This window comes from Pezoporus wallicus, unplaced genomic scaffold (assembly GCF_028554395.1).
Source record: "Pezoporus wallicus isolate ANWC-B61680 ecotype Strahan unplaced genomic scaffold, APGP_CSIRO_Pwel_v1 contig_6966, whole genome shotgun sequence".
NCBI lineage: Eukaryota > Metazoa > Chordata > Aves > Psittaciformes > Psittacidae > Pezoporus > Pezoporus wallicus.
Genome location: NW_026639746.1, coordinates 4,732,577 through 4,752,297, shown reverse-complemented (window position 1 = coordinate 4,752,297; position 19,721 = coordinate 4,732,577). Strand labels below are relative to the sequence as shown.

The following is a 19,721-nucleotide window of genomic DNA, read 5'->3' as shown; positions in this document are numbered from 1 at the left end:
TTTACGAGTAGTACCAGCATTCCCACATTGTAAAAGCTTGGCACTGCATGATCAATTAGGAAAACAGTTTATTCAGAGGTGATGGAGGGACTGACTCTTCCCTTACTTCATTTGAAACCTGCCAGCCGCAGCATTGACACTAAACAATCTGGATGATATGAACAACTAACTTTGAGTCTTGCAACATAAAATATGGTAATAAATGACAGACCAAGAAGCACCTCACTAAATGACAGCTCTTCTGTTGAGAAACAATCCTCTTTTAGGGTGAGAGAGTGCCTGGGGTGGACAGCCTGGAAGATCAGAGACTAAGAGATAAGATCATAGAGGTAAGTCATAGAGATGAGGACAGTCTCATTTGAGGAGACAGCTGAAAAGATGATCTGAGAGTTCTTATTTTTAGGACAGCCACAAAACCACCTCCATGGAGGATAAAAAATAAACACATAAATCATAACATATTAAAAGAGAACTGCAACTCTCTCAGCTGTTTTACATACAGAATTACTCTTGCATAGGACAGGCTATCCTCTATTATGGCTGTGCTTTGACAATTCTGTTTAAAATATGTATCTACCATATATATTAGCTGGCTCACTTCTAAATTTACCTGCACCTTTCCCTTTGGAGAGACTGAGATGCAGGAACTCATATGAACCTTGTTCAGGCAGCCACTTGCAAAGAAACTTCCTCTCAAGAAAGGAGAACTAAGAGGGCTCTCCCTTAAAAATCTCAGGAACAGGAGAGAAAAGCAACTAAGCTTCAGAACAAGACATTCAGTATCAGTGAGTGAGAGGGATATGGAAGCATAGGCTCATTCTTTTCGTGTGGCTTTTTCAACCACTCGTGCTGGCTCCACACTGGCTGCTGAGACATCTCAGGATGAAAAACCCTGCAGATAAACAAACCTAAATAATCAAATTGATTCCTGGGATGGAAGTGACTGGTCTAAGCAAAACTGCTTTATTTTGAATTGATAAAGAGGGAATACAGAATACTACTATGACTTAAGCAGAACAGGTGACAAATTCATGCTAAGGGTGTCCTGGGTTCATTAACTTATTCAGCTTGCTCACAAACATTCATTCAAATGCACATGTAAGCTAGTAATCAGACATTAATAAACTTAACCATCAGTCTGGAAATGTGGTTACAAAAATTATTTGTATTTATTTACTTGAAGACACAGAACCTCTCCTTAAACACAACAGCAAAAAGGTATTAATATAACAGTCTTTGGGAGAAATTATTTATTTTTATTGCTTAATACCAAAGTAAGAGGAACTTTATCCTCAGCTGGTAATATTAAACATGATGAGTCAAATGCACTGGTTGATGTTAATATAAGTGCACATTAAATACTGGATATATTTGGCTGTGAGTGTTGAGGCAGCTTAACTTCCTTGGATCTGGAACTCAACAGAATGTCAAAACAGCATTAATTACTTCATGAAGACTCCAAAAGAATAGTTAGGGGAAGAAACACACGGGCAGGTAAAAAATAGAAACAGCTTAAGAGGATTTGCTTTAACAAAGCCAAAACCAGCTTCCTCATTTTTCTATGCTACAGTGCCCATTCTCCTGCTGTTTTCCTGCACTCACTGAATGCCAAAGACTCAGAAAACAAAACCCCTTGAAAGAAAGATCTGCAGCCAAAATCCCAGTGTTGATTATTTTAATCCCCAGAAGACGCACAAGGTAGAGCAGGGGAGATGGGTAATTCTCAGCTTCTCTCTGCTGATTCTCAGTCAAGCCTGGCTTCTCTCTTGTGACAAGAAAGGTGATAAATACACAGGAGAACAGGCTTAGTAGGATGCTAACTTGGAAAACACAGGTAAATCCACTAGTCCATGAGGGCTACTAGTCTCTCAGGCTACTACTGTCTAACTCCTTCACACAGGTGCTAAACAAAACACAGGAAGAAAAGCCACGTAAGCACAAAGAAAGCTCTATGATAGAAAAATACATATGGACATTTTGACTTAAAAAAGATTAAAGGTGAAAAACCATCCCTCAGTGTTTTTTCTTCACATTTGTACTGAACAAATAAACCTTTGAATATTTTCATAGTTTTTAGATGTCCCACTCAAGTTTTCTCCCCCAGATGCATTATGGTTGCCAACAGATAATTTCTCTCTGGTATTTTCTTAGTATTTCTTCAACTACAAACAAAAATATTTCAAAGTACTTGTCCATTATGTAATTTGCAAGGCTTTCAAACATTATTCAGAGTCAGATATTTGAACATGCTAAAAAGGTAACTTGCTTCTCTGTCGTGGTTTAAACCCAGTCAGGCAACTTGTTCACTCACTTCCCCCCTTCTTGCCCTCCCCCTACTCCCAGAGGGATGGAGAGGAGAATCGAAAAGAATGCAGCTCCCACGGGTTGAGATAAGAACAGTTTAGTAACTAAGGTATAACACAGATCACTGCTGCTACCACCAATAATAACAATGATAAAGGAAATAACAAGGGAAGAGAATACAACACCTCACCACCAGCTGACCGATAACTTGCCCCCCCAGCCCGACCAAGCACCGACCAATACCTCCTCCAACCCTGCAGACTCCCAAGCCCTTCCCAGGTAACTCTCAGTTACATCCTGGGCATGACGTGCTGTGGTATGGAATACCTCTTTGGTCAGTTTGGGTCAGGTGTTCTGTCTCTGCTTCCTCCCAGCTTCCCCTCCTCCCTGACAGAGCATGAGATTCACAAAGTCCTTGGCCAAACCAAAACATCATTGTTATCAGCTCTGTTCCCAGGCCGAAAGTCAAAACACAGCACTGCACCAGCTACCAAGGAGGAGAGAAATGACTGCTACTGCTGAACCCAGGACATTCTCTGAGGATGTTTTAATATCTTTTCCATCATTCTATCATTAAATGAGAACAAATCAACAGTCTTTGGGGAAATCAGAGATTTTTTTTCCAAAGTAAACTCTGCTATTACAGAAAAAAACCACAGTTGTTTGCAGGAGCTAAAACTTTTCCCTCCCCTATTTAAATACCATCAGTGTGTGTTAACTGAACTGAATTACTTGGGATTCCAAACTTTGTTTTTCCTCAGAACTCACCCTATTAGCTGAAACTCCAAACTGGCCTGACATACAGTGTTCATCTTAGCACTGGATTTCTCACAGACTCATTACAGAAATAATTCTAGGTGGAGTATTTCAGACTGCAGCACTGTTTTCCAAAACATTAAAACTCTTGCCTTGAGCAAGACCTCTCCAGACCCCTCAAACACAGGTAAAAGACAAATGAAACACCTCAGAAAAAAACCTCAAACCAGCAATTAAAAAAAGATAACTGTTGGAATAACTTCCTATTAAACTCCTATGTTCACATAATATAGAGCGATGTCTCATGAAGAAGAGACAACATCTAAAATCCTGTGAGAAATGACAATTTATTTCTCTAATGAAATGCTTGGTTTGAATTGTTCTGCTCTCACTGAAGAACAGGCAGTGGCAGCAATTTTTTTCCCCTTGAAGAACAGGAAGAAAAACAGTCAGAAAGCAGATGTGTTCTTAAATTTTCAGGTACTAGAAACCAGCAGAGTTGATGTGTTAACAAGCCTGAAGTGTGAACACTTGAACATTTCTGTTATAAAAGGCATGAAACACTTTTCAGGTTGACAGACATATATGACAATTTTAAAGCACTGACCTGTTCTGTAAGGAAGCATATTGCTACTGCATCATGACTGTGAAGAAACTTTCTAGGCTCACATTTATCCTGCAAAACTGTGGTCAATGCCTCATTACTAACTACAACTCTATAGACTCCCACCGTCCCACAGAATTACTGCTTTTCTTCTCCCACGAGATCTCCCATGAGAACTCCCATGCCACTGCTGTCCTTCCACCCACTGAGAGCCCTGACAGCTTCTCCCCCGACTCCTGCCCTGCCTGCCATCTACTCTGCATTGCCTGCAAAACTGACTTTTATCTAGAGAGAAGATAAACCCTGCCCCACGGTGGGGGCATGCACCGGCTACCCAGCAGTCACCTCTTACCAGGTAAGGCCCAAAGACCTCCTGCATAAAGGATGTGATCAGCACAGGTATCTTGTTTTGTTATTTTTTCAACAGGGGCATAAGAGTACCTCGGGGAAGGTAAAAGCACATTTTCAGCCGAGAGGGATGTTTAAATATCAGTGGATGTCTTATCTAAGACCTGATGCTGCCTCGAAAACACAGCAATGGACCTTGCCAACATTTTTTAGAGGTTACTTGGTTGCACCTTGGGCCAGGTAAAAGCACATTTTCAGCCCAGAGAGATGTTTAAATATCAGTGAATGTCATCTAACACCTGATGCTACATCAAAAAATACAGCAATGGACCATACCAACATTTTAGAGGTTACTTTGTTGCATCTGGTATAATTTATCATGAAATAAGTAAATGACAGTCACTGGAGACAACTGGAAAAATACGGGCTTAGCTGAAGCCCTGGAGCCCTGTTCACATTATAACATTTCATGAAGCCAGTATCTTTTGTTTTGACCAAAGACTCTGATACACTTAGTACATAACACTGTGTTCTACAGTATACAGCCCAAGCCATTTATTTTTTTTTTCCTGTGACTGGCCTCAACTTAAAGAATTAATGAATCTGTTTCAGTTTTGGTCTATGTATTGAAGGGAATCCTTAACATTTGTTCAATCACTTCAATAAGTATCAATGCTACACTGATACTTTCTGTACAAAGATGTATTTTTGTGCTTCATAAAGTTGCACTTGTCCCTATAACTTAGTGTATAAAAGTTTCTAAGAAAAATATCCGGTAGAAGTATGGTAAATTCTACGATCCATGACATAACTGTACTATTTTAATGATTTTACTGAGGAAAGGATCAGAACTACTACAAACAATCAAAAGTCATTAAGACGTTGTTGCAAATTAAACTGCCCTTAATTTGACTTATTTCCAAAACTGCATAATTAACTGGACTTCAGGGAAGTGCTGGGGGCAAGGGTACAATTGTATCCTTCTATCTTCATAAGAAGACTTTGGTTCAGGAGAAATTCTTGACAGAGATATTCTCATAATTAAAAATACAAAAATTTATTATGGAAGATACAATATAGTCCATGATTCTCAATATTAGACACTTATACAAACAGTTACATCTTGTAAAAGTTAAAGATAATAAAGGATGTGAACCAGACGCAATACAAGGCATTTAAGCAGAAAACTGCATCTTGCAGCAAAGTACCATCTAAAGCTATTTACAGAAGTACTGGTTTGTGGTTGATTTCCAAAAAGTCAACAGTAGAAGACTTAGCAAATAGTTCTTGTTAAAAACTGTTACATTATTCTCAGAATTACTTACTACCTGTCAGAAAAGACAACGTGACTTGCAGGAATTCTTTCGTTATGAAACTCGGTGTTGTTCTCTCCTCTCGGCATCGGGGGTTCAGATCAACCTTATAAACGTACTTTCAAAATAAAACTGTATGGAGTTCTGATTTACCTGGCACAGAAATTATAGCACTGGTGAAGTGTTGCAAGACTAGTGCATGACCACACAGCAACTTGAGTTTGACTTTCAGTTTGACTTTTTGCATCAAAGTTTCCTCTACATCAGTGAATAATTAAAAAAAAAAAAAAAAAAAAGAAAAAAAGATTATATCATGTTTGATGTCTATAAATCAAAGAAACCACAACAACACACTGTGGCCAGGCATCTCAAAAGCAAGTCAAGGAGCTCATTAAGACCCAGCTGAGTGGAAATCATTTCTGTATCATAAAACACAGCTTAAGGCAACACAATGTAAATAAGAATCAGGTGAAAGTGTTAGCACTTTAAAAAACGGATTTTTTAATCACAAAGAAATAGAGCTGGTTGGCATCAGTTGCTGGCCTTCCTTTAAACTGTAAAGTCAAAAATGAGATCATAGAAGTCTTCAACTTAACATGAACATCCTGTTAATGTCCACTACCTAAGAGCAAGCTTAGGCATTTAATGTGTGTAAAAAGACTGACAAAAAGTTATTCTTCAAAGAAAAATGAATAAAATTCTTACACTTACGTGGACTGTGCCTGACAATGTCAGAGAGCTGGTCTATTACTATTCACTTTATTTTTGATTAAGTTCTTGCGCTGAGTGAATGAACACTGTTTCTCATTGCCATCATACAAAGGATCGAGACTGGCAACCTGTGCCGACTCATAGTAACCCACACCTTAGCAGAGCCGGCTGATGAGCTGCTGTAAGACACCAAGGGTTTAAGAGTTGAAGGGAATGTTCCATTTAGAACAGGCTGGGGAGCAAAAGCTGCTGAAAACCAATAAAAAGTTTCTAAATGCAGAGAAAGTCAAAAGGAGAAGGACAGCAAACTACCTCCTACCGTTACAAATAGCATTCTTGTCTGCTTAACAGGCCTGTAGGTGCAGGATAATTTACTCTTATCATCGACATTGCAAGACATTTTTCTATTTCCTATTTTCAAAGGGCTGGAAAGAAAACAAAAAGGGGGGAAAGAAAAAGCCAGTTTTCTGCACAAATTATAACTGTACAGATTTGTTATTAAGGGCAGCTGTTTCTCAGAGCTGCAAAATATACAGAATTTTATATATCTGATTCTCTGCTAGAAGCCAACTCATCAAAACTTCTATCAAAAATACAATTTTAACATCTGTTTGGACTTCCACTTATCTCACTGCTCCCAGACACTATTGATTATAATTATCTACAAGTCTCTAGTATTCCAAGCAGCAGTGGCAAAGGGAAATGAAAGTGAGCATTTTCATACAAAGACAGATAGAGTCTTCTAGGGCAGAATGAAAACTGCTGCTGCTAACTGAAATCTGACTCTAACTTAATCTCATCTTCTATAAATACACTGTCACTAGAAAGGAATAAGATAAAGGCTAAACTAAAATATTTATTAAAACTGCAATGAGAAATAAGGGATTTCAGCAAAGGAGAAAAGGCATTACATTATCAGAGACTGGTTGCTGTCTGCAATGCACCTCATGGGAAGGCTATGATTGTTGTCTTTTTCTTTGCAACACGCTTCTCCTCATGCCTTTGGTGTACTATGTGCTTGACTGGACCACAGGAACAGGATATGAAATATATGGTTGCTAGCAACTATGTTGGAGTACAGAATTAATGTTTTTCTTCAGCACAGTAATATCATCCTTGCCTCAGAAAACTGAAATCTTCAGAAAACTAGAACTGCAAACAAGAAGGGTATAGGCTCAAGACACTCTTCTCAGCTTGAAATATATAGGTGCTCCTATATCTGCTCCCAAAGAAGTAAGTCTCCCTTTCTTCCTGCCCTCCAATACTGACATGAATCCAGGGTAAACAATGTGTACTTTGGAGACCTGCACAGGAGACTTTGCAACTTTCAGTGCTCAAAACCAGGAAGAGCAAAAGAGTCTTCTCTTAATCTCATTGAGTCATCCTTGCACGTATCAGGATGATCAGTCAGTTCTTCTATATTCCCACCTACCAGATTATTTTCTCTTTAATTTGCAATTCATAAACCAGAAATCTCATGCTTAAAATTCTACTATGGTAGAAGGCAAAAATGAGTCACTGCACTGTTTCAGTCTCTCTGCAGATTATGGACCAAGAACAGTCAGAAAATTGTTTACATTTGCCAGTTTTATTCTATCAACATTCCTACAATTAAGAACCAAAACAGAGAAGCCTTTAAGTATACAGACAGAAGAACCTAGATGGCTGTATCATCAGAACCTCTTCTAGACTAATGGAACAATTTTTTTGTTTAATTCTTCAAAACTCTACAGTGATGTTTGTGTTCCTCTAGCACAATGCAGACTGACAGCAGATTTTGACCATTCACAGTGACATACAAGGTAAGATTTAGCAATCATTAGACACCAGAGGCAAGAGGAATCCATACATCATGTTTCCAGGAGTTGGAACAGGTTGTCCAGAAAGTTTCCACAGTTCACCTCCATTCCTGGAAGTTTTAAGACCTGACTAGTTAAAGCCCTCAGTAACCTGGTCTGTCTTCACAGCTGACCCTGCTTTGAGCAAAAGGTTACACTAAGTGACCTCCTGAGGACTTTTCCAAACTGAATTATCCCATACTTCTATGTTTTATCATATTAAAAAAAACCAAAACAAAAAACCCCCCAACACAATAAGCAGGATTATCCCTCAAAATTTCAGTGTTTCTCTGTCTTGTTACCAACCTGTATATACCAGAGGTTAGCTTCATGACCTACATGCGTGTGAATTAAGAGACAGAAAGAAAAAGATGGGGCAAACAGGAAAAAAAGGACTATTTTCTATCTCTTTCCATTCCAAACACTGCTCATTCAGAAGTCTCCACTCTGTTGGCAAACAGCTCACAGCTAAAACAGGAAGCCATCATAATTTGATGCAGAATAAAATACTACACTTTCTCATTACAAAAGAAGCAGCAGCATTATAAAAACCACAGATGTTTCAATCATTTACATGATTTCATGCCACACTAATCCATAAATGAAGAAGGCAACAATGTCAAAGATTCCTCACTTGTTCTGTGTTAAGATGGCCCATAACTATGAGCCAAACTTCAGCATAATATATCAAAACCAGCTTAGCTGTAGTCTAGTGTACTATTTTATAGACAGTGTAGAAAGCTGTGTGAGCTCATCTTAAATGCTACATCCATGCTGGTTTGTTGCAAGACCTTCAAACATGTCTGCTTTTTTCAGGTTATTCCTCCCTCAGTAACTGGTAATTTATACTTACATCACTATCAAGACTGGCCAGATAAAATAATTTTACACACCATTTACAGCACTGATTAGCGATAGATTATACATATAAATCTATATGCAGCTGCTGAATAGACTGTTTCTCTTGGACTCAAGACCCATCACATTTATCCAACAAAACAACAAAGTAAAAATGTGCAAATCAGCTTCATAGATGGTGTTTGAAATGAAGTACACTGAATTCAAATATAGCGACCTCCCAGACACTGGATGGCCAAGAGCATCCTGAAGTCAATTGCCTGAAGTCAATCCCCTTTCACATATCTTTTTATGGCAGCAGACTTCTTTTAGAGATGTACACACACACAGATACATGTAGGTACATATGTGACCTATATGAGTGTACGCAGGTATACAAACCACAGAACAGTCTGCAGATCACCCAAATTCCTGGAGCTGTGACACTGTAAAAGGCCTCAAGAGATCCCTGTAGCATAAGTACCACATACTCTGGCATACCCTTTTTCCAAGCGCTCTCCAGCAAACAAATGATGAAAGATTTCTTTCTGAGGGGTCTCATCTCCTTGGACACTGGAGATGCACTTAAAACTGAAGGCTTCTGCATACAGGGAGGAAGTACTTGACCTATGAGCAGGAGGGAAGGTATTTTGGATACAACAGAACCAAGTGACACTGATACTTACTTGGCAGGCATTATAAATCAACTGGTGTTCCAATTTTTTGATCCCTAGAATCTGCTGAAACATTTCATAAAGCTGTTCCTTGCTCAGAATCAGCTCCGACACAGCACTTAAGGCCATTCTATTTGGCTGTTTGCAAAAGTCCTCTTCTCCCCTGTATATGGCATCATATTTGGCTAGCCAAGAACTTAACACTGTCTCTTTGCTTAATCCATCGATTTCCGGCAAACTTCGGACTCTCTTTTCAATGTTTTTCTTGAAAACATCTCTAAAGTCATTTGCAGAACATCCTCCACTGTGGACCATTCTTGCAACCCGGTCACTCTTGAGAAATACCTTTTAAAATAAGAAAAAAAGAAAAAAAAAAAGAAACAGAAAAAGTTAGGCGTGGACACAAATACAAAACAAACCCTTATAAAGGGATTACAAGCTAATATTTTGCTTCTGTGTAAGACGGCTTTCTAAGGAAGAATAATACATGCCAACTTTGCTGTATTTTGACTTGGTGCTGAGGAACTGGTTGGGTGCCACACCAACACCCCAAGCACAGCTGAAATGCTAAGAACCGCTGTGATACCATGTAGTCTATACAAATTTCCTTTTGGTCACCTTTCTGACTGTTTGCAAATGCTATAAAGTGGAAGATGAGTTAACCACACATTTTTCAGACAGCCATTTTAGTCACAAAGAGTTATGAAAACACTATGAATGGAGATAATAGCACAGCAGAGCTCTGACTCCATGTTACCACATGTTGGAAGATGGTGCACGTAACAACCAACCTAAGATACTACTGTTGTTCATGTGGAAAATATGAAACAGAGGAGTAGGAGCCAAAAAGCTGAGCAGAGAAGAGTATATAGGTGGAAACAGAGCAAGAGAAACATATTCTAAAAGTTCCAGCGTGTGTTGATGCTTGTTTCCCTGTAGCATATTTTAAAATGCAGTTACTTATAAAATATATCTTTTAACAGACTGGGATTTCAACTGATTTTAAATCCCTATTTTCACAATTTTGGTGGAAGTCCAGGGGTGTGGAGTATCTGGATGGTAGAAACCATCTCCAACCTTGGGGGTTGGACTAGGTGATCTTTAAAGGTCCAACCCAAACCATTCTGTGATTCTGTGAACAGATATCTGAATTGATAGGCTGCAGATTAAGCCTAAAAGTACTTGCCAAACAGGTTATAAAACCCTCCCCCATCACCAACACCTGCTAATCTCATTTTATGCTCTAACTGTACCAGGATGGTTTTCCAATTGTGGAAACATAAGTATCCAAGGTTAAATTCTTACGCATAAGAGGACCTGATATGGTTACTGTCAAGTAACACTGATACTAATTTCCTCAAAATGCTACATAAATATTGAATCCCATTTCAAAACAAATAATAATAAGAAATTCCACTCAGTAATAAAACTTATCAGCAGAAGCAGGTACAAGGATACTAAGCCTTCCCTTGTTTTAACAAGTCTGCAATTACAATTGATTCATTCCAGCAAATTCATTGGAAAGCACACAGAAAAAAAATGTTTAAAAAAAGATGACTTGAAACTGACTTCAGCTATTTTGTACTGTTCATAAACAATGTTAAATCTTCCACACATTAGTTTGCATACCCAATGAGACAAAGCAGGTGCAGAAGAAAGAGAGAAATTAAGACTATTTATAGACTCTTTCAACCCAAAATCCCATGTCTATCCAAGATGACACATCACTATGTATTGCTAAGATAACTGGATCAGCCTATGTAAAAATAATAAAATAATTTTCTGCAAAATACGCATTGTAAAACCATTAGAATATAATTTAGCTTTCATTACCTTCTTTCGGTTATGTTATGCAAGACCATTAATCCAGAATGCAGGAGCTGAAAACCTGCTAGCACTTCCCTTCACTTATGAACCAGACTAATTAAAAATTTATTTCTGACTTTGAAGTTGATTTTCTAGAGTTGATTTTTCAGGAGACTGCAGGAAAAATCTGACTCATTTTTTTCAACACTTACCCATGGAAGGGGAGCACTATTCTAACTTTGTGTCCACAGCATTGACAAAATGATGCCATGTTCATACTGGGGAAAGCAACATGTACGTGCAAATACAAAATATAATTTGCATGTACCCCTAACTTTCAAAATGTTCCTTCTGAGGTGTTTTGGGTCACAAACTGTATTTTTATCGCATTTTCAAAAACTTCACAGGAAGAAGTTCTTTATACTGTGAGGGTGGCACAGGTTACTCAGAGAAGCTGTGACTGCTCCATCCCTGGCAGTGTTCAAGGCCAGGCGGGACAGGGCTTTGAGCAACCCGATCTAGTGGGAGGTGTTCCTGTCCATGGCAGGTGGTTAGAACTAGATTAGCTTTAGAGTCCCTTCCAACCCAAACTATTTTATGATTCTATGATAAGTCTTACACATGAGATATGTGGATATTAATGAAAATTACTCAAAAAATAAACCCAAGATGTTAATAAGAGACTACAAAAACTATGTGTTTAGTTCTGAAAAGGAATCCATTGGACCTAAAGATGTCATTGTACTACTTCTTTTTGAGCAGCAATATGCCAAATTTTTCCTGAGAGTGAAAAAAAGTAACATCATCTTTAAAATTAACTACTTGTATTTGAGATAACTAAAAATTAATGGTAATAGTTGAAGAGAAAGACTCAATTTTCAAGACTCTGACCACCAGAAAATCATAAGAGAATGGAAATACAGTTAGGAGTGTACTGCATGTGCCTGAAATTTGACACAGAAAGATGCATTAAAAAAGCTATTAAATGTCTCGTTATTTCTGTTCCTGAAAGACAAATGGTACATTTAATGTTGAATGCAAAATCCTTTGCTTCAGTTACATTTCTTGAGATTTGTCTCCTCAAGTTCAAAGCCCTTTTTATGGCTACTTCTAAAATAATTAAATCTAAATAGAAGTTTATGGGAGTTAATACTATATGGAGAATGATATCCCACCAGTTTCATGCCAAGAGAGTTATCATTTCTCCATTGTTCCAGAAAGCCCATCTGGCTCAGTATCTGTGGGTCCAGGGTCTAGGGATACATACATGCTTTGCGACATTGATAGCACTTATTTTTACAATGAAATATATAAGCCCTTGTAGTAGCCTTAATGAAGTCTGCCACTTTTTCTTTCAGGTGGATTATAAATGCAGCCTAATCATGCCTATTAGGGAAAATATTTGTATTGATATCTATCTTTAAAGCAAAATACTGATTAAATACATTCACTAAATTGTCATCTCTTCATCTCTTTATTCCTGTACTGGGATTGTCTGATCATTAGACTTAGATCTAATTAAACAATAATTCAAAAACCTCCAGTCCTAAAATGTTACCTCAAGTCTCTGAACACCAGGGGAAAACTGGAGAGAAAAAAAATATTAGAGGTTTGAATGCAAACTATAAAATACCAGAAAAAGTTACTTGGGGACAAAGAAATCTATTTCTCCAGGGAACCAGATCTGGCAGATCAGCCGCGATCATTCAGAAATTCTTGTGTTATTTAGAAATAATTTTACAAAAGCCAACATTTTTAATGAAGTATTTCCTGTTTCTACCAACATTTTCTGGACTTCCTCAAAGAAATCCTGGGGTGACACTCTCTGTCAGTCAGCATTTGAACTCCTTGAATCAAACCCTCATGTTACCTACTGCTAACAAACTATCAAACACCAAAAATAAACACTCCGTTAACACATACAATCCATTCAGAAAAAAACAGATGGTTAAAAGACAGGTTTTGATGGGCCTAATATATAATTTTTAAAGAATTATTCACATTATTTATAGCCCTTCCAAATACTCTTGGACTGAGTCATATGTATAGCCTGATGGATAAAGTTCTCTTCACATCATAACGATTTAAAGATGATCAGGTAAGGAATTCAAAAAGAAAATCATCGACTTCTTCCTTATAATTACAGTGACAATTATAATTTGTATCTATCTACTGAAGAATGGTTTAAATTCACTTTTTCCCAATCATTATACATATGCAATTTCATCTGTTGCAAATGCAGGTAAAAAAGCTTAATTCAAAATAATCTTTTGCACTAGGTAGTTACATTAGAAGTATATTTCAGCTTAAAGATGAAAAATCATCATCAGTGCCTACAGCTTGAGAAAATATTAGAAATACTAAACAAAGAAGTTCTTTTACATCTTATAGCACATACCACTTAAGTAACGTTTCTATTTATCGACCATCATACCAAATTTGACTAATTATATATGCAGGCAATACAAACATATTTACCGCATTCCCCACCATTAAGCTTAGGAAAAAACATAAGCAATATACAAAGGAGTCTGCATAAACTCAACTGCAGATAACTTTTGCCTTTTCTTCATAAATAGATTAAATATCAGGTCTGTTAAGCCATGCATTACAAAATGTATACGTGTTTTATTTCATTTGAAAGACACATACTGATGGAGTTTTATGTTTTAGCCAGTTTAGAAGAAAAGACACAGTAGTTACAAATATCTGTAATGTTTCTACCAGTTTGTGTAAGGGTGTTACTAATAAAAAATAACATTTTGTAATTCTGCTACACAAACCAATAAAACACAACCATTCAGCTACTTGCTTATACATCAGTTCTAGCAGAGCCTGACTCACCTCTAGGCACAGCACCAACTGGGCAACACATTAAGCTCACACTGACCAAATTATTTTACAAACTCTTTTATTCTCTGCCTGAAAACTCTGCAAAAGGGTTGATAAAGAGAGAAATTATGATCTAAGCCCATGCTTTTTAAACAAAGGATTGCAAAACCAACCAAACAAAAAACACGTGCTCTAAATCGTACTTTACCACAAAAGGAAAAAATACATGCACATTAGGATTTTTAAACAAAATCTCAGTTTCATACTAACATTCTCTTCCAAATAAAAACACAGAAAGAAACACCTGCATATTTTAACTGCAAAAACGTTGTGTCTAAAATACAAACCTCTTGTAGAACACCACTCAAATCTGTGGTACATCCAGCGCTAGAAAAAAATCCTTGGTTTTGTAGGCAACAAGTTACAATGGAACACTTTTTTCAGCATAAAATTGCCTTTATTAACTATATGGAAACTGATTTTTTTTTTCTTTCAGGGAATATAAGTGTGTATATACGTATAAAAACGTGTACGTGTGCATGTAATACATGTGGGTGTACACACAGAAAAACATTGCAGTCAGTCATGTTCATCCATTACCCATTTTGAGACAAACTGAATTCAGCTATGGCTTACTGCTTCTTATGTTTTGAGTACAAGTTTTGTGTGGTAACATAGGATTCTGTTTATGTATAACTTCATTTGCTTTTTTAAAATTCAAACAGGTACTGAGAAGGGCAGAAGGACTACAAGAATTTCTCAGCTTCTGAAAAGGCAATTTCTTACTCATCTGGCACAGGCTGCCCAGAGAAGCTGTGGCTGCCCAGTCCCTGGAAGCTTTCATGGCCAGGCTGGACAGAGCTTTGAGCAGCCTTGTCTAGGGGAAGGTATCCCTGCCCATGTCAGGGGAGATGGAATTAGAGGGTCTTTAAAGTCTCTTCCAACCCAAACCATTGTATGATTCTGTGACTCTATGACTCTTGATTCTAGGGTCTGTACAGCCTGAACACCTTCTAGTAGTGCAACTGCACCAACATCCTCCTCTTCATTAAGCAAAGCAGCACTGAGAACTTCATTTGCCACATAAGGAGCTAGATATTTTTCTTCATTTTTGACAGTCACTGCTGTTCCGCTAACTTTAAGGAGACCACAGTCCCACTCCAGATATGTTCTATGTCTTAACAGCCAGGGCTCAATGCCTCTCTCATGGAAAAGATGGCGGCAGCTCAAAACACACATTACATCTCTGGGACAGTAAACTTCTAGACATACTAGACATATCTGTATCAGCTTCCCTATCACCTTTCCTTACAACACATGGTTCAAACTGCTTAATAGTTTTCGGAGCAGAGTGACACAGTAAGCATTGGTGCGTCTGAACCTGAAACACCAGTCATGCTGTGTATCTTTTCCAAGACTCATTTATTAAGGAACAAAGGAAGTTGTGGGTAAAAAGAGTCTTATGCATACCTTTCCCATCACATGTAATTTGACTACAAGCCAACTACTTTGTTCCATAACAGCCTAAATGAGCCGCCTTTGCACTCTACTGGCTAAGCAGCCTGGCTGAATGGTGATCTCCCCCTGAGCTGGGATGCTTGTCAAGGTTGGTCCTCAAGGCGGAGACCTTTTACCAATGGCAGATCTTTGGTAAGTGACTGATAATCATGCATAACCTTATAGCATGGTAACTTTGATTTGTGACTTGCTAACTTTGACTTGTGCCTTGCTACAAATCACTGCTCAAATGACTGTGCAATACAGTAATAGAGTGAATCTTGCCAGCAGACTTTGTTAAGTTGCACCCTTACAACATAATATTAAAACCCTTCCTGTTAATACCTCACACAAAAACTCATTAGCAACTCTCAGTGCAGTCAACAGCTCTCACCCACTTCTTAAAGCCCTTCCTGATCCACAGGAGTAGAAATATTCCCTATTTCACTCATTAGTTTAAGCAATTTTCTCTGGGACCAGCTTACACAGACCTCAGCAGTTCTATTTTATTCTGAAACCGCACAATGCACCGCACCAAGAATTTGGGCTAGTCTGATAAATGTGCAAAAATACTTCTGGCCTTTTGGAGAACAGATTCCACAACTACATATATTAAGAACAAAGCCTTATGCCCAGTAGGAATTAACATATATTACAACCAACAGTGTTTGCTGCTATGCCCTGGAGCTGCAAAAACCCCCATTGTTTCAGATATTATGATCTCACTGCACTTCTGAGAGTCTGGAAAGAAACAAAAAAACACTCCAAAAATTATGAAGATGATGTCTGTATTAGGTTTAGTCCAATCAACTAATCAGGCTACAAGAAGCAGATCATTTTGGGTCAAAAATAAATAGCTTACGCAGTAGCTTTGTACATCTGATAGTACAGAATAATTATTTTTACGCTAGTTGAATAAAATTACTGCATTAGCCATTGAAAAAGCATTTATACTCTAAGAAGAGACTAATAGTTACTGATGCATTTTAACAACTATTTTTAATAACTATTGGCTGCTGAACATGAGTGGAAATTGAGCTATTTACTGAGATTTGCTCAGATTTTGAAATCAGAAGTATTTTTTATGTTTTTAGGAAAAAAAAAAAACATTGTAAGCCTGGCTTGCAGGTCTTCCTCCTCCTTTGTTCCCTTTTACTCCCTAGATATATCCTCCAGGCACTGTTTTGATTTTTCCACCCCTTCAACTAAATTACCATTTTTCTTTACCTCTGTAAGTCTTCAGAACAGAGTCCTAACCCTCAGGTAAAAGCAAAAGATACTCAATTTTTTAAGAGATGACACTATTAAACTCCTACCTGTCTGTTGATGTATTTCTGTCATGATTTTGTTAATCATGGGTTTCTTCTAATTGTACACTATACTTTGCAGTGTTCCCTAATTCAGGGGGAAAAAAAAGCTGAAATAAAAACTCTTCAACTTTGATTAACAGTACATTTTTTTGTTTGTTTTTAAAACCTCCTTAAAACATCACAGTACACTAAGGTGAGAAAACCAAAGCAAATTTAAGGTAGTAAACTATCATTGTCTGAAGAGGCATAAGCTAAATTTAATTTAATATTTTTCTTTTTTTTTTTTTTGCTAATGTTACTTCTACTAATCTTCTGCAGTTTATTAAGCTATGATTTCTTCTTATCAAGAGTAATGGCTCAGAAACCATCACAAGATGAAATCTTTAGAAGGTTTACTTTGTTTTCTTCAACTCTCTTGGGCAATAACATAGCTGCATGTTGGACATTTCCCATAGCAATCAGCTATCTGTAAAAAAGAAATCCAAACTCTTGTAAATTAAAATGTGTGCTACATCTCTAGCCTTACATGCTTACTACACAAGACCCGGCACTGGGATTTGTTTCTTTGCCTCCTTTTTCAAATTGGCACAAACAATTGCCCAAAGACTTCCCAAATTTCTGTTCCTTATGGCTATACATTTCACAGACTCATGCACTGCAACGTTCATGCCTTGGGCACAAGAACACACAGAGCTATGGTGACAATTGCCATGAAAAAATGCACAAAACTATTTCACCCAGAAGCAGCATTTTCTCCTGGATTCATTTATTAACGTTACTCAGACACCCTTTCAGAACAAGCAGATTTATCCTCCTTTCAAGGCTGACAGCAGCAACAATAGTTTTTGCACCCTGGTGAGTAATAACAAGTTATATGCTGTTGCCAGTATGAGCACAGCTGTGGGTTACTTTAGCAATAGCTCTATTTGCTATAGCCACTCCTATTTTCTCTTTAAAAGTAAAGTGCAGTCTCCCCTTTCACCAAGCCCCAAAGTTCACCGGCTGGCTGAAGCGTGCAGAGGTACTTTGCTCACTGTGGTATTGGTCCTCAGCTGGTTCCAGCACCCCAGAGAAATTATTAGCCAAATATCACCTGGACGTACAGCTCCGAAGTGGTCCAACTTCCCTCTGAGTGACTTAAACAGGCCATGAATGCTCGCATGGTTTGAGATCTGCGTGGACTGATCCACAGCCACATATTCAACACTGGCAGCCACAAAAAGGCAAATCCTATTCCTCAGTGATGAAGCTCCACCACCTTCATGCTGGAACCTTCATGGGTGTAATTACAAACAAGCAAATACAAAAATTACTTCTTGTCTTCCAGTTGTCTATGGAGAAATTAGCTGATGAACAGGTAAAAGAACAGAATTAGATCTGTGTATTACAAAATGTTGTAATGTTTGGTTTGTTCAAACAAAAAACAGCCTGCTGTTAAATGACATCTCAGTAATTCTGCATTCGATAACGAGACTGGGACATCTGAGGTGCTGCTATGGAGAATAAACTGTTATCTCTGCACATTGCTTTCCTCCTGGCTAGGGTATTCTAATTCTCCCATCGACAATGCTATGAGGCATCACACCTATATGGTCCACTCATCGACCCTATTTAACTGTAGAAATAGATGTGCAAATGTCACTGCAGACTGAGCAGCTTCTGTTCAGGCCTAGGCTTTTCTATCCAACAGCTCTCTTGCTAAAAAAGCCACATAATCTCTGTGGATGCTTCTCCAGACCTTCAGATATAGGATAAAGAACAGGCTGCACAGAGTGGATATAGAATAAATCATTAAGTTCAATAACTCCAAATGAGAAATGGTATTCCCGCTGTCAGCCTACCCGGGGAAGATGTTAATTACCATCATAGCAAGAGATCTTTTCAACATCTATCTTTGTAACGTATTGACTGATACAGACCATACGCACAAGTATTTTATACTGAACAATACACAACCCCAAAAGGAGGGAAAAGAGTTTTATGCTTTGAAGCACACATTTGTTTGCTTGCAAGTTAAATGCAGGGGTTGCCTTGTCACCAAATCAGACAAGTTACCAACAACCTATCCTTATGCTATTTACCAGTTTCTTCAAGACTTCAGCAATTAAAGAAGACACGAAACTATTTCAGCAGGGAGATACAAAGCAGAGATATTCCTTGACCATGTAAGGAACTTCCTCTGCTACTGTGTAAAGCTGCATCATGCTTACTGTCCTTGGCTATATCTATCATCGCCATCTACTTGGCCAAGACATCATCTGCAGAGCCTCTTTTTGCCAAAGTGCATTTTCTTGGTTAGTAAAGTGAAGCTCAGCAAGCATTACGAGCTCATCAACACGTTGCTTTCAGAGTTTCTTCCCTCTTCACCTAAGAGCTGAAAACTCTCTCGCCAATATACTGATCCTGCCTGACCAGAATTCCTCCCTTTGGAAAGCTCCAGGTGGTTAGAATTTCAGAAGGTATATTTAAGCTACCATAAGCCAGAAAAAGGCTTTTAACCCCATGCCTTGGAGATATCACTGAAAAAAGGCTTATTCTCACTCTACTATTCATCCCATTCATTTTCCAGAAAGCAAATTCCAGAAGGAAGGTATCTGACCCTGACTGTGAGGGAATAAGGTGAAGGACAACAAAAGTAGTAGAAATAATACAGCAGAAAGAAGAAACTTAAGACTGAAACAAACACACTTCAAAAGGGAAATATACTCAAAAAAATAATGAGTAGCACACAGCTATGCCAAAAGGATCAGAAAAAACATTACTTAGCATACTTTATTTCACAGTTACTGATGATGATTAGTTTATGCACAACTACCTCCTTTGGTACCTGTAAACTTGAGGAAAACACACAACTGTTCAAAATCAGTAGTCCACATTCCCATTTGCCTTGC

General features: G+C 38.0%; 1 protein-coding gene across 11 annotated transcripts in view; it reads right to left on the bottom strand.

The window, feature by feature from the left end:
• The window catches only part of CADPS2 (calcium dependent secretion activator 2), a 310,379-nt gene that overhangs the window by 199,623 nt on the left and 91,035 nt on the right, over positions 1 to 19,721 (bottom strand). For all 11 annotated transcript variants that reach the window (XM_057415800.1, XM_057415805.1, XM_057415801.1 and 8 more), the window contains exon 3: positions 9,398 to 9,730. In XM_057415800.1, the coding sequence (XP_057271783.1) occupies positions 9,398 to 9,730 (333 nt within the window). The remainder of the gene's footprint in view (positions 1 to 9,397; positions 9,731 to 19,721) is intronic.